Source organism: Schistocerca nitens, chromosome 1 (genome assembly GCF_023898315.1).
Source record: "Schistocerca nitens isolate TAMUIC-IGC-003100 chromosome 1, iqSchNite1.1, whole genome shotgun sequence".
Classification (NCBI taxonomy): Eukaryota; Metazoa; Arthropoda; class Insecta; order Orthoptera; family Acrididae; genus Schistocerca; species Schistocerca nitens.
The window spans coordinates 434,171,684-434,194,716 of record NC_064614.1 but is presented as its reverse complement, the minus strand read 5'-3'; the positions used below and the strand labels follow the sequence as shown (position 1 = coordinate 434,194,716).

The following is a 23,033-nucleotide window of genomic DNA, read 5'->3' as shown; positions in this document are numbered from 1 at the left end:
TGTTGCAAACGGACGTTACACCACGACAAAGACACAAATCTGAACACAGCGAACAGACGAATGATCGGACGGACAGTACATAATTTTGTGAAAAAATGGGGGGCGGGAGGGAGATTTGAACACGGATCTCCCACTTTGGCGTCCGACACCATAAACACATAACCTGGACGGTGTGGTTCCTGCACTTAGATGTTGCACATCTTGAGCTTGGATTGATCGTGCGCTGTTTTTATTTTGCTTCTTTTTTCCCAATGCTGTACACCTTTTTACTGTTTTAATGCCTGATCTGTGTTCAGTTTTCAACGAGATATCTACTGGCCATCTTCCCACTAAATCTGGAGGGGGTGAGATGGGGAGTTTCCCTTGTAATTGGACTACCCATTTTGCGTCCACCAGTCCACACTTCAGTACCTGACCTACTGCCCACAGGAAAATAAGCGTTAATGGCTTGCACTTTCCGCACATATTTGAAGGTACTAAACAACCTAAAACTCCCAGGTTCGAATCCTGCCTTGGGTATGGATGTGTGTGATGTCCTTAGGTTAGTTAGGTTTAAGTAGTTCTAAGTTCTAGGGGACTGATGACCACAGAAATTAAGTCCCATAGTGCTCAGAGCCATTTGAACCAACCTAAAACATACGGTCTATACTGTATATAATTACTGGTCTGAGAATCACAAAATGCTGATTGAATGTTGTTCAATGCGCCATCTTCAGCCACCAATACAAATATCTGCACTTATACTCCTTACACCCCGTATAATGACATCTATGCTATAATGCAATTCGACTACCGAATTATCACGACCAATGTAAGATCCGAAAATTGTCACTTTTATCATTCGTACCAACGTGATTAAACATAATGTAGTTGAAGCATGGGTTGAAAGATCCAACTGTTCAAAATATGCTGAGGGACCACCCAACACGTCACCACTTTTGTTACTGCAATCTTGAAAAAAATGTAACATTTTTATATGCTTATAGTCCACGAACACATTATGATGTCAGGCATTCCTCCTTGGGTACCAGAGGCTCAAGGTTCAAATTCCTTTGGAGTATCACTCTGGGGCTTTTCCTACAACTCGTACTACCACGTTCGGTATGTTAAAAGCTGTTTACAGCACTAATGTGTTTACTGTATATATTCTGCCGTGCAGAAGCACACTACGAAATGAGCTGAATTATGGAATACGTCCCACAATTTAATATACTTGACGATTTGCACAGTCATTTCATTTCACAACTCTCACCTCGACACAATCCGAACGTAATGTACACTAATACTTCTGAATCAATCATAAATGACACAGAAGTCATTCAATACAACACAGTGGCAGCTATGGAAAGGGAAAAATACACAACATAATTTCTAAATACATAAAACTGCACACAGCCACTTGTTTGAAATAGTAATATATTCATTCCATGAACCGGTTTTCGAACCTGTTCAGGCTCATCTTCATATGGTTTTCCAGGAGTTACATAGCTATTTCAAGCATAATGATGGGTGCTGGCTTGCACAGTATAGGCGGCTTTTGTTGTTAGTATCCATCTATCTGCTTCCATTGTGATGGTTAGTTTGTACCACACCGCTCACTTATACGCAATATCTATGCGTACACACTGTGATAACGAAACTTTCTCAGCATCCAGCATGCCATTTCATTCATTTTCTGGTGCAGTTAGTTTCGTGAGTATGTAATATGCACTATTGGGCAACGGAAAATCCACGATGGCTGCGACAAGTGGAACATCAGCGACCTTGGCGGGTTAACGTATGGTGCGGCATTGTGGGAGGAAGGATAATTGGCCCCCGTTTTATCAATGGCAATCTAAAAGGTGCAATGTATGCTGATTTCCTACGTAATGTTCTACCGATGTTACTAAAAGATGTTTCACTGCATGACAGAATGGTGATGTACTTCCAACATGATGGATGTCCGGCACATAGCTCGTGTGCGGTTGAAGCGGTATTGAATAGCATATTTCATGACAGGTGGATTGGTCGTCGAAGCACCATACCATGGCCCGCACGTTCACCGGATCTGACGTCCCCGGATTTCTTTCTGTGGAGAAAGTTGAAGGATATTTGCTATCGTGATCCACCGACAACGCCTGACAACATGCGTCAGCGCATTGTGAATGCATGTGCGAACATTACGGAAGGCGAACTACTCGCTGTTGAGAGGAATGTCGGTACACGTATTGCCAAATGCATCGAGGTTGACGGACATCATTTTGAGCATTTATTGCATTAATGTGGTATTTACAGGTAATCACGCTGTAACAGCATGCGTTCTCAGAAATGATAATTTCGCGAAGGTACATGTATCACATTGGAACAACCGAAATTAAATGTTCAAACGTACCTACGTTGTGTATTTTAATTTAAAAAACCTACCTGTTACCAACTGTTCGTCTAAAATTGTGAGCCATATGTTTGTGACCATTACAGCGCCATCCATCCAAAAGCGAAAAAAGTGGTCCAACTAAAACATTCATATTTCTTTACGTACTACACGAATATGTAATAAAAAATGGGGGTTCCTATTTAAAAAACGCAGTTGATATCCGTTATATTGATAATTTTTTACTTATGGACCGTCTGACAGCAACTGAATAAAACACAATTTTAGTGCCATACGCGTTTCGCCTTTATTTTCTGCAAGGCATCATCAGTGGCAGGTTGCGTGGACAGTTTCTTACATATTACGCTCCTGTTGCATTTTTGGTGTTGTTCTTCTTCTTATGAACGCCAATTTGCGGTTTTTTCCACATTCCACAGCACTATGCACTGAACGCTTGTTTTAATGCAATGTTTTGGTTTCTGTTGCCGACTGTCATTTTTTGACAGTCGGCAACAGAAACCAAAACATTGCATTAAAACATTGCATTAAAACAAGCGTTCAGTGCATAGTGCTGTGGAATGTGGAAAAAACCGCAAATTGGCGTTCATAAGAAGAAGAACAACACCAAAAATGCAACAGGAGCGTAATATGTAAGAAACTGTCCACGCAACCTGCCACTGATGATGCCTTGCAGAAAATAAAAGCGAAACGCGTATGGCACTAAAATTGTGTTTTATTCAGTTGCTGTCAGACGGTCCATAAGTAAAAAATTATCAATATACCGTAATATTACACGCAACTGAGGAAGACAGGACTACAAAAGTTGAAGATGTCAGTTGATATCCGTTTGACCTATGGCAGCGCCATCTAGCGGGCCAACCATAGCGCCATCTGGTTTCTCCCTTCAAGCAAGGCAAGTTTCGTTCTTTGTAGTTTTTTGATTTGACGCTTATTTTGTGAGAAATTTGGCCCGGTCACGATCAATGGACCACCATGTATACTGTAAAATGTCTCCGTTATCATCTGGAAATCCCATGTTGTAGAACTGAAGCACGTGCAAAATTTGTTTGCGCGTAAAATCCGTTCTGAGGTGTAAAATTCTGCGTTGTTTCAGTTTTGCGTCAGCAAAATAACTAAATTGTATTGGCTAATACATTCCTTTCCATATGAGTTACAAACCCTGCTGCAGTAGGGAAAAGAGGGGAACTAGCGGAAAAATGCTACTATCGGAGCACGAAAAATGCTAATATGTACCTGTTTATTTAAAAGACTGACTGAAGAGAGAGATGCAAGCTGCCTCATTCGACCTTCCTCAGGACCTTTAAAAAATTTTCCAAAGATTTTGGCATGCGAACATATTGGCCCTTTTTTATGCAGAGAGAGAAGACAGAGGCAGTAGCAAGGAGACGGAAAAATAATAAATACTGGAAGATACTATACAGTGATTGTGTTATAGAAAGAGCGGAGGAGACAACGGCAGTGTGAGGGAAAGAGAGGGACACAGTGGCAGTGGAGTATAGTTGACAGTGATGGAACAGTGCTAGCAATAGAGTGAAGGGGATAGTGCGAGGGACGAGACATAAAGATAAAGAGAAAATGAATTGAGTGAGAACCAGTGGTAATGAGAGAGAGAGTATATGAGAATGACAACGTGGAAGAGACAGATAGTGACAGCGAGAAGAGACAGAAGCATTAGGAAGGAATAAATGATATATTAGCAGTAACAGAGAGCGAGAGGGAGACATTGACAGTGAGAGGAAACCGCAGTAGTAGGACGGAACGAAGGACACTAACTGTGACATAGGAGACCATGACAGAGAGACACAAAGAGATAATGACACTCAGCTGGGCTAAATGAGTGAATGGCAAAGAGCAACTGAGAGTGGATATAGAGCGACTTACATCCATGGACTAGAGGGTGTGAGTGAGTTGTAGTTATGGGAATTTTCGGGAGAATATGTTCGCATGGCAAAATTTTCGGGAAATTTTTTAAAGTTGCAGAGGAAGGTAGAATTTGGTAGCTGCCACCCCACTTTTCATTCAGTCTTTTAAATATATATGAACATAGGTGCATTTTTTGCGCTCCGAATAGGAGATTTTTACGCTGGTTGTATATAACCCGTCTTTCCCTGTAGCTTACCCATACTTTTCTTAGAATTTCGAACATCTTGCTCCATTTTACTTTGTCGAACGCCTTCTCCACGTCGACAAATCCTATGAACGTGTCTTCATTCTTCTGTAATCTTGCTTCTGCTATCAGTCGAAAGGTCGAGCTCTTTCATTCCTTTACCTTTCTTAAAGTCAAACTGATCGTCATCGTACAGATCCTCCGTTTTCTCTTCCATTATTCTTCTTATTCTTGCAAATAACATGGATACCTGAGCTGGTAAGCTGATAGTTTGATCATTCTCGCACACGTCTGCTCTTGCTATCTTCGGAATTGCGTGGATGATATTTTTCGGAAAGTCTGACGGTACATCGTCAGTCTCATACATACTACGCACCAACATGGACAGTTATTTTGCTGCCACTTCTCTCAGTGACTTTAGAAATTCCGATGGCATGTTATCTGTCCCTTCTGCCTTATTTGATTGTAAGTCGTCCCAATCTCTTTTAAATTATAGGTCTAATACCGGATCTCCTGTCTCTTCCGTGTCAAATCCTGTTTCTTCTTCGATCACGTCTTCACACAATTCCCCCCTCCCACCGCTCCCCCCCCCCCCCCAAAACACACATACTCAGGGGCCTTTAACGTACTCTTTCCACCTATCTGCTGTCTCCTCTTCATTTAACAGGAGAACTCCTACTGCGGTCTTAATATTACCACCATTGCTTTTAATTTCACCGAAGATTGTTTTGAGCTTTCTGTATGCTAAGTCAGTTTTTCCGGCAACCATTTATTTTCCGATTTCTTCACATTTTTCATGCAGCTATTTCGCCTTGGCTTCCGTGCACTTCCGTTTATTTAATTCCTAAATTACTTGTATTTCTGTATTCCTGAATTTCCCGGAACAGATGTCCATTCATACTCAACTGAACTGCCCACTGAAGTATTAATTATCGCATTAGGTACAGTCTCAAAATTCTTCATGCGAATCTCTTCGTCCCTTAGTACTTCCGTATCCTATTTCTTTGCGCTTTGGTTCTTCCTGACTACTCTCTTAAGCTTCAGCCCACTCTTCAGTACTAAATTGTGATCTAATTCTATATCTGCTCCTAGGTTTCCGTACAATGTTATATCTAATTTCGGAATCTGTATCTCACCATGATGTAATCCAACTGAAATCTTCTTGTATCTTCCGGCCTTTTGCAGGTGCAACTCCTTGTCTTGTGAATCTTGACCACACTATTCACTATTACCATCTGAACTTTATTGCAGAATTCAGTTAGTCTTTCTCCTCTCTCTTTCCTACTATCAAGCCCATATTCTCACGTAGCCCTTTCTTACTTTTTTCCCCCTACAACCGCGTTCCAATGTCCCATGACCATTGGAACTTCCCCTCCCTTTACGTACTGAGTTACCTGTTCGACATCCTTGTATATTGGTACCTGTCAAGTTGTAAATAGCTCTCTGCTCCCTGGATGTTACCCCTGCTACCTTCAGAATTTCAGAGAGTTTAACCCAGTCAATGAAATCTCAAAAGCTTTCTTTAAGTCTTCAAGTGCTATAAAGGTCGGTTTGCCTTTCTTCAGCGTCTACCTTCTAAGGTACGACCGTGTTCGCACATTTCTCCAAACTCCAAATTTTGACATGAAACTGATTAAAAGATCCTAAAATTGAACGAAATCTTTGGAACAATATGGAATGTGCTACAAAAAAGCCTCCTAGGGGATGAAGGTGAAGGTTTAACAAAGTCCTAACGGTAACTACCACTCCTCAAGTCCGCGTGGCCTGTGTCGCCACGGAGCCGACTTTTAAACGACGCCACACGTAACACCGTTCAGTTCAGTCAGTTCAGATCTGTCAGTCTAGTCTAATCGTTGTGCCTCTGTTACTATTGTGGATAGACGGACTAGGCCTAGCTCAATGACTTTTTCAGTTTAGATCTGTCAGTCTAGTCTAATCGTTGTGCCTCTGTTACTATTGTGGATAGACGGACTAGGCCTAGCTCAATGACTTTCACTATTTATTGATCTGGATTTTGCTACTGGAAATCAATTAAATAAAAGAAGTTTATCAAGCAATGGGTGTGCATCTTATTATTTTACTCTCTGCCATATTACCCAACAGCCCCTTGGCAACCACGAGCAAGGCAACTAAACACTGACGACTGTCGTAGTCTCGGAACACGTTTGCTTACCGTTCACACCTCCGCACACCTGTCGCTGATTGGTAGTCGTTCTGTGGTCGTAGTTCACTGCAGCGCATTTCCGCACAATGGTTAATGTTTCTCGATTTGGCGTCCTTTACGCTGCTCTGACGTTATTATCGAGTTGTTTTTCTCCATCCTCGCTAGAGTCGCAGGTTCCGATTTACAATGTCCATCTGGATGAATTTATCTGAAGCTCATGACATTGGTGTTGGCTAAAAATGGCTCTGAGCACTATGGGACTTAACATCTATCATCATCAGTCCCCTAGAACTTAGAACTACTTAAACCTAACTAACCTAAGGACATCGCACAACACCCAGCCATCACGAGGCAGAGAAAATCCCTGACCCCGCCGGGAATCGAACCCGGGACATTGGTAATGTGCTGAATAACATTCATAAGCAAATAACAGAAGACTTCGATTCGAATCCGAGTTAGGTGAGGACACTGCACTAATACTTTGTCATGACGCTCTTTTGCATAATTAAAAGATCTGAGGAATTATGAGTTTGCTGAGGACTACATACACACCACTGCACCTTCTCCTCACTCCCCCCCCCTCACTCCCTCCCTCCCTCGCCAGCCACAAAGAGATTGGCTACTGTAGGGGATACTTGTGCCTCGGTTACCACACCGCAACCGCAGCTGCTAACCTGGTGCGGAGGGCTGCTTACCGGTATCCTGGCCTCGATCAGGTCCAGCACAGCGTCGCGCACGCGGGCCGTCTCGCGGTCCACCTGCTTCTGCTCGTCTGCTGGGGACGCGTCCTGGCTGTGGCCGCACACAGTGCTCACTATGGCGCACAACACCATCATGGCCGCCGTGCCCGCCGTCTCGCCCACTATCCACCTGCAGTGTTCAGAAGGAGTGCTTACCTCACTGTTCCTAACAGCAGAAAGCTCGTCACTTTACAAATGACCTTCGTCAAAACCAGCACATTTACGCAGAGGGGGATTAAGGAATCGACTCTGTGCCACCTGAAGCATTAACTCTGGTATTCACTACACTGATTTAGAAATACCCTTGGTAAGCACACATTGGTGCATGCATTCCGAAAACTTATTCAGCTACTGTTCAATAAGAATCACTTATTTTTATCTGTTTTAGTCTCAACGACTGCTTCAAATACAGTCAGCAATGAAATACGTTAAACGTAATATATGTTGAAGAACACTGTATATCGAGTTTATGTAGTGCTCAGCTAAAGAAGTCACTATGTTACGCATGTCTCAAACATTGTGTCTGTAGCAGGTGTTACAAATGCAAACACAAAAGAGATCAGTTCTCTCATCTTATAGCATTTGAGTTCGTAATAATACAGACATAACATTTACAGAAACAGGACAATAGCAGACTAATTAAGTAAATAACGTTTTGGGCTGGCTCTTTCAGCACACAGAGGTCACATACTACTCCCTTATAATGGTGGCACAATTAATGGGTGGAAGACGTCAAACTTTCATATGCTGAAGGTAACTGCCATACCAAAGATTTTCATGTTTTATGGACAATTGGGAAGTTGTCATACCAAATATATATACACGATAGTGCGCCGTAATTCAGCAGCATTAGCAACAGCAGTTGGAGAGGGTCACAGTAGGAATCAGAATAATGCTGCACTCGGCATATACATTCTAATAAATTAATCTGAAAGGCAGTTGCCACAAAACTATGCATTGTTCCATGCATATTTTTGATAACGATCACGGTTATTCTGTAGGATCGTTGCAAGTGTAAGAGGGGGCACAGAGGTACTGAAACAGTTTCTCGTTCCAGCAAGTGAAAAACAAAAATTAAATTACAACTCACACCTCCTCTTGTTAGTCTTTAAACAATTCTCTATGATCTGTGTCAACACCCTATGAGTCGCCAATTTGTATCTCACTTACTGTATTTATAAATATCTAATGTTACTCAAATTTCAAGAAACATCCACAGTTTTTAGAACATCCATTAGTTTGCATAGATTCCTGTACTCCGGTATGAACTGATAGTGAAACATGAACTACAGGTAACATTAACACAAAATTGTTTCGCATCTCTCTCTCATACACACACTCAACAAAAGTGGTGCCATGGTGTAGAAAAGACACAAACAAAAGAAAAGTGATTCGCTTCTCTGTGTAGATGAGACTTTATTATTTACGAGCTGGACATAACGAGTTTCTCATATTAACCGACTGAAAAATGACTGAAGTCACAAGTACACTTAACAATGTGAAACTTCGCTGTTTATTTTTGTACGACCTGTCTACGGAGTCTCTTTTGAAAGCGTATACAATGGTAACCGTATCAACAACAACAACTCTCAGTTGGATGCGTTAATTCTTTCTATTTAATACTCCATTCTTCTTTCCTGCTCCATAAACACCTGGGTCCTCTATTACACAATTACTCCATTTGTAAGTGGGCTGTTTAGGCTTTTATGTTGCTAACGCCACGTAGCGCTCTGTATGAAAATCACTGACTGTGCTGTGTGCAGTCTGTGGCTGGTTGGCATTGTTGGAATATTCGCTTGTGTAGTGTTGGCCGTTGGGCAGTTGGATGTGAACAGCGCGTAGAGTTGCGCAGTTGGAGGTGAGCCGCCAGCAGTGGTGGATGTGGAGAGAGAGATGCCAGAGTTTTGAGAGGACGATCTGGACGTGTGTCCGCCAGAAAAAGGAAATTTGCAGATGGATGTCACTAATTGATAGATACATATATGATGAGTTTTGAACATTATTAAGGTAAATACATTGTTTGTTCTCTATCAAAATCTTTCATTTGCTAACTATGCCTATCAGTAGTTAGTGCCTTCAGTAGTTATAATCTTTTATTTAGCTGGCAGTATTGGCGCTCGCTGTGTTGCAGTAGTTCAAGTAACAAAGATTTTTGTGTGGTAAGTGATTCATGAAAGGTATAGGTTATTGTTATTCAGGGCCATTCTTTTGTAGGGATTATTGAAAGTCAGATTCCGTTGCGCTAAAAATATTGTGTGTCAGTTTAGTGATTATCAGAATAAGTAAAGAGAAAACTGTCTGAGTATGTTGAGTTTTGCTCAGCAATTTGAAAGTCAAATAACGTAGAGGTTCCTAGCACTGTCATTTCAAAATTTTTCGAAGAGGACGTTTCACATTTATATGACGGTGCAAAAATTTAACATGGAAGTAATGCAACATTACACAAAGTCAGCTTAGTTATAAGTGAAACAGTCGCCAAGCACTTCAACTAATGAGGTCTGGGACACACTACCAAGAGTTTTACTGTATGTGTCATATGTCTTGAAAAGCAAGAACATTTCAAGAACATTCGTTTGTCGATGTATATTACTTGCCTGTAGAACAGAAATAAGGACTGATTATGTTCTAAACAAATTAAAAATGAAATACTTCTACGCTCAATGCATTTTTATTTGTTTCACATGACAACACGGATTCCTCATTTACAGCACAACTAATAATATTTACTACTTCTGAGGTAGGTATCACCATAATCGGAAATTTACTGTTAACTCGGCCTCTACAAGAAGCAACTAATGCTGAACATATACTTGAAATTGTTAATGCAGTTTTCAAAAAGATTCAGACATCAATGAATACCATCTGGCTTATGAACTGTTGGTGCCTCTGTAACTGTTGATGCACGGAATAAATTTTTTGACATAATTCATGAAAGAAAAATACAGCTGTAGATCGTTTGGAAAGTATAACAGTGTTTCACTGCATTATTCACCAAGAAAATTTGCAAGGAAAATTGAAAAAATATACATATGTTTTGGAAGTCATAAATTTGACAATTTACATTCATTTAAATAGCACCAATTAAATGCAGTTGTACTAAGATGTCATCAGATTATGAAAGTGTGTCATATTATCGTGAAGAGATGTTGTGTGAAGAAAAAATGTAAATACGATTCTATGATTTGGACCAAGAAATTACAATTTTATCAACAAAAAGGGAAAAAAGTCAATCAAGAAAAAGTTCTTAATTTACGTCGCTTGTAGACTACATAACGTAATCAAATGGACTCAGTCTTAAATTACCAACCCTAAGTCAAATAATTCATGAACAACATCGATATTTCGAACCTTATTGTTTTAAGTTAGGCGTTTTTGAGATTTAGATAAAAGTTAAACCTTGTTGTCATTTTCCTTCTCTAGTAACTAAACAAACTCTTTACGACCGTTATCTAGGGGAACTGAGAGCATTAATGTGTTACAAAGTATTGGTGGCTCATAAGGAAGGTATTTTTTTTATATTTATGGGTGCTGACGTGAATAATATGATAGAAAATTTTCAAATGAAACTTCTTGAACTTCAGGTTGATTTAGTATTAAAATCACAATTTAAAAACTTTATTCCGGTGGATTTATATATATCGTATTTGACAGAGGAAATATATACAAACTCATAAATAGAAACATGATGGTAATATGAGACTAATATCCTCAGAAACAAAGTCAGCACGACGCTCAAATTGCTAAAACAATGATAAATTTAAAAATTTAATGAGTATATTCTAATTTTGAAGTTTTGTCTTGTACTTTTACGTTGATTTACGCCATGTTAAAATGTTTTCTGAAGAATTAATACCATTAAAGCGTTAAAATCATGTCTTCATATCGTATTGAGTGTGGTGCACGAAAGATAGATTCCTAGAGAAAGTGAGAGAAATTCGTGTTATTCATTGAGATAAGAATGATTTTATTTTAGTTCCTACTATTACAAGGAAAGAAGATATATTTCAAGAAGATTCTTAAAATGTAATCTTAGATGGGAGAGGAATTTGGGTGGCACATACGTGTCTTTCGTAGAGAATGTCAAACTTGAAACAAATACTACTGAATTCTCCACATTATTTAAGCTAACAATGGTTGTAATTAAGTATTATATCAGTATGTGGAGAACTTGTATCCTGCCTCAAACTTTTTGAGGATGTATGGTACTTTCAAAGAGTTTGAGTGAAAAACTTTGTATCACTTGAGGTATGGTCTAAGACCTATATGAGTTACATTAATTTGACAGAATTTTATAAAGTCAGTCTTATGAGAGAATTGGTGAAATCTTGCTGGTGGAGTATTAAAATTGTTCTATTACCTAGAAAGTGTCAATGCCGGACTTCTCACTGGACTGCAGGTGTCTCTGATGAAACTCGCTGCGTGTCTTTATTTTGGGCAGAAACGCTTAAGACGAATTTTAACGTAATTCAGATACATTACTTCAAACTCCACTGAAATTTGAGGCAGCCTTTCTATTACAGATCCCATTAATTCACAACGCCTCACTGTAAGTGAAAATGGCCCTGTTATGCGCAGGAAATGGTTTAACCTGAAAATTACTGCAAAGATAAAGACAATCGCCTATTGCAACCCGTAGCGTGCCTTAACTAGCCATTAGGGCTCTACAGGTTCGTTACAAGGGCCTGGTTAGACAGTAGCGCTTAGCAGCATAACTACAGCACGTAGCCTAGTGACATCAGTAGTAGCGTCAACTGCGGGCATATACTACCTGATCAAAAGTATATGGACATCTATTAATAGACATTAATATGGCGTATGTCCATTCTTTGTCTTTAAGATGGCTTGAACTCTGCTGGTGACACTTTCAACGAGACAGCTGAATGTGTGCGGAGGAATGCCAACCCACTTTTCTTCAAGATCCGAAACCAGAGAGGATAGCGATGTTGCACACTGTGGTCTTGAACTAAGTCGGCATTCTGACTCACCCCAAAGACGTTCTACTGGGTTCAGATTGGTACTCCCTGCAACACGGTCCTTTTGTAGAGTGATTTTGTCCACAAACCTTTGCCTCACAGATGATGCTTTATGACAGGGTGCATGCTCATGGTGATATAAGCAATTATCCTTTCCGAACTATTCCTCTACTGTATTCAGTACACAGTAATTCAAAATGTGTTGATATCCACTCCATATTTGGCGTCGTATTGTGCGCAATCAGGTTGCCATATCCTAAGCACGAAAAACACGCCGATACCATAACACTACCTCTTCTGAACTACTCTGTTTGTACTACACTTTGCGACAGGTAACGTAGTCCAGGCAGTCGTCAAACCCAAATCTTTCGATCGGATATAGCGAGATGCATCACTCCAAATAACTCGTTTCCATTCATCCAGTATCGAAAGCGTCACACTTTACTACCTCAGGCATCGCTTGGCATTATCTCCAGAAATGTGCGTATTATAAGGAGCTACTCGACCATTGTACCCCATCTTTTTAACGCCCTGCGTACAGTCACTGTATTAGCTGGACTGCTAGTAGTACTGTAGAACTCATGGGTGATTCCTTCCGCTGATTTTATGAGATTTTATATTTTATAACCACCCTCAGCATTGCTAGACAGTCTTTGACTGTCTGTACATGAAATCTGTGCGGTCTTGGTATAGCTGTGGTCGTTCCTTCGCGTTTCACTTCACAATCATATCACCAACAGTCGACTGGGGCAGCTTTAGAGGGGCTGAAATTTCCCTGACATATTTATTACTCGGACAATATCCAATAACTAGTCGCAGTTCGAAGTCATTGAGATCTCAGCCCTGTTACTGCTTCACTACTGATGATACAATAGTCCCCGCCACTTCATAGTCCTGATACCTAGTGGTGAATTCCACGCGTAGTACTGAGGGCGCGGTGGTGGGAGGTGGTCGTGGTGGGGATAGTTCTGATCCACACAAGATTTCATTTACTCAGTCACTATGGAGCAGTGGGACTTGCGACGTCGAGTGTTTGTCTATGACAGTTTCGTGAAAAGTGGTGAGTCTTATTGCTACGCAGCGATTGTTTCGTGCGCGGTTTAATGTCGGTCGATATGGAGCTGTTCCGAGCCGTAACACAATCCTCAGATAGGTGGAAAATTTCAGATCAACTGGGAACATATTGGATAAGAAGCATCCTGACCCGAGATGCAGAGTAACGACACCAGAAAATGTTGAAAGGGTAAGGCAAGCGGCAGTCAGAAGCCGAGGACAGTCAGCTAGACGTCATGCTAGTGAGTTACGAATCAATCGTGAATCGGTTAGATGAATTTTGCATAAAGAATTAAAATTCCTTCCCTACAAAATGCTCATTGTCCAACAACTTAAGGAATCTAATTTTGATGTACGAGAAGACTTCGCTTAACAGAATGCAAGTGATTTTGGGATCGAATGAAAATGAAATTTTATTGATGAGCGATGAAGCTAATTTTCGTTCAAACGGGACCGTAAATAAGCAAAACCTACGTTACTGGACTCCAGAGCATCCACACCTTATACACCAGCGTCTTGTACACTCAGAAAAAGTAACAGTATGGTGTGCTCTTGGCTCTTTTAGCATTATTGGACCTTTTTTTTTTTGTAGAGGACGGGGCCACAGTTACTGTTAATGGTTCAAATGGCTCTGAGCACTATGGGACTTAACATCTATGGTCATCAGTCCCCTTAAACGTAACTAACCTAAGGACATCACACAACACCCAGTCATCACGAGGCAGAGAAAAGTTACTGTTAATTCGGTTCGTTACTTTCGTATGCTCGAAACATTCTTGAAACCAGAACTAAGACGACGACGACGAATCCCTTTAAAACGCGTTTGGTTCCAGCAGGATGGGGCAACATCGCACACCGCATGCACTTCAATGACAGTTCTTAGACGCATGTTTCCTGGCAGGATTATCTCACGTTTTGGCAATGTTCCTTGGCCGCCCAGGTCTCCCGACTTGTCAGCATGTGACTTTTTCCTATGGGGGTACCTTAAGAACTGTGTCTATAACCACAAACTACGAAATTTGGACGAGTTGAAGAATGCAATCATTCAAGAAACTGCTGCCATCCCTGCAGAGATTTTAGTCCGTGTGATGGAGGATTTTGAGAAGAGACATCACCTTGACGGCATTATTTTTCACAAATAACTTTGTTAACTAAAATTGCAAATAATGAGCTTTGATTTTGTGTAAATAAACATGCATTAATTTTAAAGAGTGCTGAGTATTATTTCATTAAAAACCGTCCGTCTCCCGTGTGTCACCCTGTACTTTTGAACAGATAGCATACATGGTCTCAAGACTCCCACCCATCGACGCCGTATTCTCGGAGTGAAACTGAACTTAATAGTAAGGCTGGACTATACGTGTCCGACTCGAAGGTACTGGAGGCAAAGCGTGCTGTTGCCTGACTTGACGGCAGATTTCGGCGCCAATATTCGCGTTATCAAAGAACGAATACTGCGGCCGGTAGATGCTCAGTCGACAGGGCACACATGGGGAGAGCGATAGTGGTAGGGGTTAAGGGCAGGTGCTGTAGGGGAAACGCTGAGCGCTCGAGGGGAAATGTCGTTCTAAATTGAAGCTCACGTTTTTTATAAATATAAGTGGAGCCCCTCCATGCCCACACTTGCATGGTGACCATTCAAAAAGATCTGTCACCTCTGGTTTGGTTAGTATCTAAAAAGAATTCCTCTGAAGATGTAGCAGTTTATTTTCGTTTGGCTTGTTAAACATTTGCAATTTTCAGAGAAGCGTCATGAGTGGCGAATTTTAAGTAAAACTAACACATTTCTCTTGCTGCCATGTTAAAATTTGCTTCTTTTGCCAAAACAACAGCGGAGTTTACAAAATGTCACCTTACAAACATGTAGCGCAGACGCAATTGCGAGAGAATTCTGAAACAGAGGTTTTATTAAGTTTCTTAAGTGAGGAACTGAGGAAAAGTAAGGTCAGAAGCTTATGAAAAAGCACATTATCGGTACAAAATAAACGTGTAATGTCTTCAGTTATGTTGTTCCCAGATCCACAGCATTTCTCATTTCATGGCTCTTTAAACTTAAATCCTATAATTAAAAAAGTCTGTTTTAGTGGAATAACACTGTCGATAAAGAAGTTTTGCAGAGTTTGCACTTGCCAAAACCTCTTTTCGCTATCTCAAGTCGTTTATGAATATGATGAATGTTGTGGATATTTAGTTCTGTTTTGATCGCTGGCGCGGCGCGATCGGAAATGAGTGCGCTACATCAGATCCATGTTCTCAAGATTGGAGACAGATTGAGACCTCGACGCAAGCCTAAAGAAAATTTCGATATGTTCGCTAAATTTCACATGCAGCAACTTATTACGTAATATGCACCAAACGCAAAATCATAGCGACATCTATTTTTCACTGCAAACTTTTTCGAATTTCTCGCAGTGTCTTAATTCCATGACCATTAACGAAATGATGGTCACATCATCACGAACCTGACATATAAAGCTATAAGGAACGCAAAAATGAAATCTTTTTACTGAATAGTTTCCGTAAAATCGTTTGAGAAAGATCGCAGGGCGTGTGCCTCGAGTCTGTCATCACCGACCAACCGAAAGGCAGCAAACGCTGTCGGCCTCCCGTTATGAACAAACAAATGAACTCTCCCGGCTCTTTGGAAGAAAACTGGTCACTGTGCATCGGTCACCGTATCCTGCATGGACTCCTAACTGGAAACGAATGCGATATGAATGATACGCAAATGAAGGGCAGTGCAGTGTTTCTGGTAGTGTGCTACCATGGCTAAAAACATAGTCTGCGTTGCTAACCCTGAAGGGAGGCTTCATAGAACAACCTCTTTCACGTCTTTAGGACGGGGCGAGTGTTAAGTTTCCCCTCACCACATGGCGCCAATTCAAGGACATGTAGACAAACGAACAAAATTTGAATCTAAACAGCTTTTTATAACCTGCTAATGTCATATCAGGATTTTTAATACATTAGTGTTTATGGTAATCACATAATTATTCTGACGTAACTACGCGGTAGGCCCATCTTTCAGCAACACATTGATGATATGCGCAAAATTAATTTACATTCAGTTTATGTACTTGATTAACATGGTTGTAATCGATTCGTAATTATGGGTTGAACGTAACGATCGATTTTGCCTCGCCTACACGGGCATGAATCACCCTCGAAATTTTTGTGATCTGCGACTATGGAAAGATTTTATATATAACTATCTGACACCCACAATTACGCTCATATATCAGTAGTTCTGTCATGATGAGTGATGGTGAGTAAGTCAGCTAGTATCTGTGCATTTAAGTCGGCTGCCCTCACTTCGCTGCCTGTTCTTGGGTAAGCATAGCTCGTGATGGAAACCCCCCTCCTCTCTCCAAGCTACTTCCCCTACTCACACGATTTGGTGGCACACGCAGCATCACTGCCCAGTGGGGTAAGCTGATTTATACGGTCAGGAGCACGCATATATGCATTGTGGTACTGAAGTACGTATACATTATATAACATGTACATTTAATAACCTTTTAACACGGTTTATGTTCACTCACGTAAAAAAGATGTTCCATTTTTCCACTTCACGCCCTTAGGAGTGGATTGTTTCATCTTCCTGAAGTATCCTATGTTCTTCGTCACGATGCAGGCTATTTGCATACCAAATTTCAATGAAACTGGTTCAGTGGAAAAACGTTAACTGACAGACTTACTTTCAAATTTATAATATCAGTAAGGAAGTATGGATTAAACACGCTAAGGATCGTACAACCAATGTATTCATTAAGTTGAATCTTATTATGTAGAACATGCCAAGCAATAAAAATATTTTCACAAATAAGATAAAAGTTCAAAAGTCAAAGAGTAAACAGCTTCTTCAAAAAGTAAGTATGTTTTCCTAATTCCGTTATATTCTTCAAATGACTAAATATGTTGTACTACACATCTTTTAAGTAGCCTACGTTCTTCCTCTGGGTTCAAGCACATTTCTTCAAAATTGGTTCAGTGGCTTAGTCTTGAAAAGGTAACAGGCAAACATACTTTCGTATCTGTAATATTAATGTGGATTACAAGTCATTAAGGACAATTAAAAATAAGCGTAACTCCTGAAGTAAACGAGAGAGCAGGCCTTTACCTGTTCGCTGTGCAGTACCACGAGGCCCAAGGATACAGACAGAAGAAGGGTTTATTAGGCATTTGAAACGTTTCCTTTTATGTGTAAACAAATTTAAGCCCCAAAAATAAAATAATTTATGCAAACCTGCGTAAGGAACACTGTATTTTTGTATTAAATCCGTGTACTGTCTTTAAATTGTCTTATAATGTAATGTAATTAATTTTTAAATGTGAGAGAGCATACAGATGTTAAAATTAGTAAAAGAGAGCAAATGTATTTTTTACTTGGGAAATAACGCATCAGACGCAGCACAAGCGGCGTCATCGATCAATCTGTCTGCGATCAGCCGCGCTGGAAAGGAGTGCAGCGAAGTCTCTTGAACATTTTTCCCCACAAGAGACTTTGAGAACAGGAAGAGACTGAGGGAAAATGACAGTAAAGTTACGTTCAGTTGTCTGCTTGTATATGAGAGTTGTCCAGAAAGTAAGTTCCGATCGGTCGCTAAATAGAAACCACAGTGAAAATCAGAAACATTTTATTTGCAAGAGTTAGCTACACTTTCAAGATACTTTTCTACATATCCGCCGCTCCGACTGACATTTGTCGTAGCGTTATACCAAATTTCCAACACCATCGTCATAGAAGGGAGTCGCCTGTGCTACACAAAAAAAAAAAAAAAAAAAAAAAAAAAAAAAAAAAAAAAAAAATCAAATGTGTGTGAAATCTTGTGGGACTTAACTGCTAAGGTCATCAGTCCCTAAGCTTACACACTACTTAACCTAAATTATCCTAAGGACAAACACACACACCCATGCCCGAGGAAGGACTCGAATCTTCGCCGGGATCAGCCGCAAAGTCCACGACTGCAGCGCCTTAGACCGCTCGACTAATCCCGCGCGGCCCGCCTGTGCTTTCCGATAATTCTCTACGCTGGTCTAAAGCACGTAGGCTGCACCCAAGTGTTGTATTTGTCTTCGTATCCAGCATTTCATGTGAACAGAGATGATATTCAGGACGAGCTAATTAGGGCTGTGTTGGGAGTGATCGAACACTTCCCATCGAAAAGGCTGCAGGAGCATCTTCACTGCCCCTGCAGAGTGCGGCTGAGAATTGCCATGAAGAAGGAAGTGCGTGGCAGTTGTGTTAGGTGGGCTGCATCCATTATGGCGAAGCCTCTAAGCGGGCCCACCTACTTGGCAGGAGCCATCGTTGTTCTAGGCACCATTACTCGCTCACAGTGCGCTCACTACTCAAAAGAGCGTCTTGATTCGATAGACGGTCATACTAGAGACACTACCCAGCACATCTTTCCAAACTTCATCGGGTTTTCACTGTGGTGTCCATTTCGCGACCGATCGGAACTTACTTTCTGGACAACTCTCTCTCTCTCTCTCTCTCTCTCTCTCTCTCCTGGAGCCCGCTCTTTATTGATGTCCCCGCTTTCTCTCAATGATCGCTCTCTCGAATGATTTTGTAACATATGAAGTTGTAGTTAAAAGATATTTTCAAGGTGTGTGAAATATTTATCTGCGTAAAAGCATCGTCAAAATATGAATTATAGTTATTGTTTACCAATGTAAAAAATGGTTCAAATGGCTCTGAGCACTATGGGACTCAACATCTTAGGTCATAAGTCCTCTAGAACTTAGAACTAATTAAACCTAACTAACCTAAGGACATCACACACACCCATGCCCGAGGCAGGATTCGAACCTGCGACCGTAGCAGTCCCGCGGTTCCGGACTGCAGCGCCAGAACCGCTAGACCACCGCGGCCGGCTTACCAATGTAAACCTTGCCTGCTAACTTTTCTACGTTCCAGCTAGGAGAACTGCAAGACTGCCGACATAACGTTTGCTGGCCGCTGTCGAACATCACTGATATTCGAATTTGTAGCAGCTACTCGTGCATCCCGGAGATCTATTAAGCCGATCTGTAAACGCCGTTTCCGGGCAGCGCTTCTGTGCTTAACGCGTAATATTAGTGATCGGCATATGGTCAACAAACGATGTGCACGGTCAGTCCACTCCACGGTATCAAAGCAGGGTAGACAAAATATTAAATTATTAATTTTCTCTCGCTTAGTGGTAAATTTATCTGTGCCGCGTTATAATTTAAACTCATATTTTTTCGTATTTTTACTTGGCTATTTCTTTTAATTAACGGCACTCCAGTTAATTTCCTCTTTCAGTTACCACTAAAGAGCGCCACACGAAATAGAGAAAACTTTCTTTTTTAAAATAATAAATCACACTGACTTGAGCGCTAGCGCGGCCACGTCCGGGTAGAGCGGCGCCAGCTCTCGGATGCTCAGCTGCACCAGCGGCAGCAGGAACTGCAGCAGCAGCGACACGCACTGCGGCTTCGGGGAGTCCTTCAGCTGGCCCAGCACACCCTCCGTGTCCTTCCGGAAGCTGCCACAACTCCACGTCAGCTTCGCTCGCACTACTCTTACGTCTAGCTTGTTACCTGCTCCATTTTCACAGCTTACCGTATTTTACGAGATATAAGACGCTACAGATAAGACACACTTTAATTTCTTAAAATTTTTAAAAAATAACATTTTTACCATTTTTGTTGTTAGATTGCAAAGCCAGACTAAAAACATTCTTCGTTTATAAAACCGAACTGACCTTTAAAATCCCGGAAAATCGTCATCTGAACTTTCATTTTCTTCTTGATCTTCGTCGTCATAGTTGTCCTCATCATATATAAGATGGTCTTAATTGCTGTCGAGTGCGTTACTTATGCCACACCTCTTGAAAGATTTGAGATTTTAAGATTTAACAATAATGTCTTCCTTCACTCTAGACCACGACTGTTTTATCAAAAATGGTTCAAATGGCTCTGAGCACTATGGGACTCAGCTGCTGAGGTCATTAGTCCCCTAGAACTTAGAACTAGTTAAACCTAACTGGCCGGCCGAAGTGGCCGTGCGGTTAAAGGCGCTGCAGTCTGGAACCGCAGGACCGCTACGGTCGCAGGTTCGAATCCTGCCTCGGGCATGGATGTTTGTGATGTCCTTAGGTTAGTTAAGTTTAACTAGTTCTAAGTTCTAGGGGACTAATGACCTCAGCAGTTGAGTCCCATAGTGCTCAGAGCCATTTGATTTTTTTGAAACCTAACTAACCTAAGGACATCACACACATCCATGCCCGAGGCAGGATTCGAACCTGCGACCGTAGCGGTCTCGCGGTTCCAGACTGCAGCGCCAGAACCGCGCGGCCACTTCGGCCGGCTGACTGTTTTATCCACTGACACACTTGTTTGATTGCAGGTCGTTTTAAAGCTCCCTTGGTCGTGAATTCTTGATGTGCTTCATCCATAATCCATTTATTTCATTCCTGTCTCATATACACTTTAAACTGTTTATTTATCGAGACACCTAAATGTTGCAGTTGTGAAGTCCTCTCGGAATAACAACAAGCTGTGTTTTCCCTGTCTCAATTTTCTTTTCACAGAATTTTTCAAACTATCACCAAACTGATCTAACACAAGAAGAGAACTATTCTTTAATAAAGCATCTGTCCTTCTCTCCCACAATCTTTTAATCCATAATTTCGTACCAGCCTCGTCCATCTAATCCTTGTCATCTACATGAAAACAACTTCTGGCCGTATTTCGGAAGGTTTAGGCACAGTTTTGCTATTGAAAACGATCATTGGATTAAGTTTAGTACCGTCAGCACAACATAAAAGGACAAAAAAAAAAATGGTTCAAATGGCTCTGAGCACTATGGGACTCAACTTCTGAGGTCATTAGTCCCCTAGAACTTAGAACTAGTTAAACCTAACTAACCTAAGGACATTACACACATCCATGCCCGAGGCAGGATTCGAACCTGCGACCGTAGCGGTCTCGCGGTTCCAGACTGCAGCGGCTAGAACCGCACGGCCACTTCGGCCGGCAAAGGACAAAAGTATAGTGCATTTTTTCATGTCCACTTGTTTTTAAAGTTAGTTTTAGCACCTTTCATGGCATAAGTTCTGTTACTCGGCAGATCAAATATCAAAAGGGTTTCGTCCATATTCGCTATTTGGCTTAGTTTCACACTGGTTTTCTTTCGATGTTGAATAATAAAGCGATGGAAAAACAATATTTTCTCTTCATACTTTTGTGGCGTTTTCTGAGATATTTTGGTTTTAGTTAGCATTCTAAGTCCTTGACGCTTTATAAACCTGTATCATTAACCAGCTCCACCCTTAAAGTCTTTTAAGTTCCACTGTAACGCTAGCTCACGAGCGTGTATGTGAATCGTTTTTGTATTAATTCCAGTGCTATATTGACTGTATCCTTGAATCCATTTCAGTACATCATCTTCTAGATTTGGACATTTTTCATTCAATCCTTTATTTGCACATTTAGTCCTCATTTTTTTCAGTTCCTCTTTACTAGCCCGCCAATCGCGACTGGTTTTTACCGTTGGTGGAGGGCCGAAATATCGCTCAGCTGCTCTGTTTCCACGTTCTTCTGCATATGTTATTACTTTCAATTTGTAGCCCTCATAATATGAATACCGTTTATTTTTTCCCACTGCGAAATTAGCTACTAGCAAAAGTATTGTTCTGTTACCGATGGCACATATCACTTCCTGTTCAAGTTCACTGGCACCGTAGGGTGCAATGACGCATAACAATGTTCTGGGTTTGTGATGGCGGGGCGGAAGGAGACGTTGTTAGCAAGCTTGTGAATCCCCGCAACTCATGTTCGTCGCATCGGTGCACTGCTAATGTGAGATAGAGATAGGTTTCCCTCTTCATCGAATATATGGCCATCTTTAACACTGGTGGGAGTTTTGAAACAAACACTGAACATTTTTATGTTAATTTCGAGTATAAGAAGTGCCTGAATTTTGGAGGCACTTTTTCTAAGAAAAAAGTGCGTCTCATAGTCCGTAAAATACCATATATGCCTAGAGAGAGAGAAGCGTTGTTGTATTCTTCTTTAGTCATATCACAACTATACTAGAAATGTTAATGCTTCGTTTTATACGAATAAATATGACTCCATCAATAGCCAAATTTCAGCAAAGTAGACGAAATTGATGAGGACGAAATTCAAACTGAGAAAAAAGAAGAAAAACGCTGAGCTGAGGCAATAATGAGTGTTGAAACGGATCATCCTATATCCGGACAATCCTAACTGCTTGACATGGACCCCGCGTTTCTAGTTTGCATACTAAAGGGACACACCCTAGAGTTAAGACATTCTAGGATGTTTTTCAACTATCACAGATGCTAGTGTAAATGAATTCATTCTCTGCTCTAAAACAAAAGTTGCCGTCAGTATTTAAAACATATTTACTGCAGCAATTTTAGATGGCACTATTTGAACTGGTAAAATTTTCGGTGGCATCCATACATCGAAGTACCGGTATGTCGTATTAGTGATCACAACATTGACGCCATATCAAACGTATAATATCGATATTTTGATGTATCGGATCATTGACATGTCACTGAGGTAGACTCTTATTTGAAAAAGAAAATGGTTGTTAGGTTCAAAACAGGAAACTGTTACTATT

At 40.9% G+C, this 23,033-nt stretch overlaps 1 protein-coding gene across 1 annotated transcript in view; it reads right to left on the bottom strand.

Moving 5' to 3' along the window:
- Positions 1 to 7,115: 7,115 nt before the first annotated feature.
- LOC126252411 (sodium channel protein Nach-like) overlaps positions 7,116 to 23,033 on the bottom strand; it is a 197,728-nt gene continuing 181,810 nt past the window's right edge. Inside the window, 3 exon segments of the mRNA XM_049953336.1 lie at positions 7,116 to 7,136; positions 7,338 to 7,512; positions 19,768 to 19,978. Of these exon segments, the coding sequence (XP_049809293.1) occupies positions 7,116 to 7,136; positions 7,338 to 7,512; positions 19,768 to 19,978 (407 nt within the window).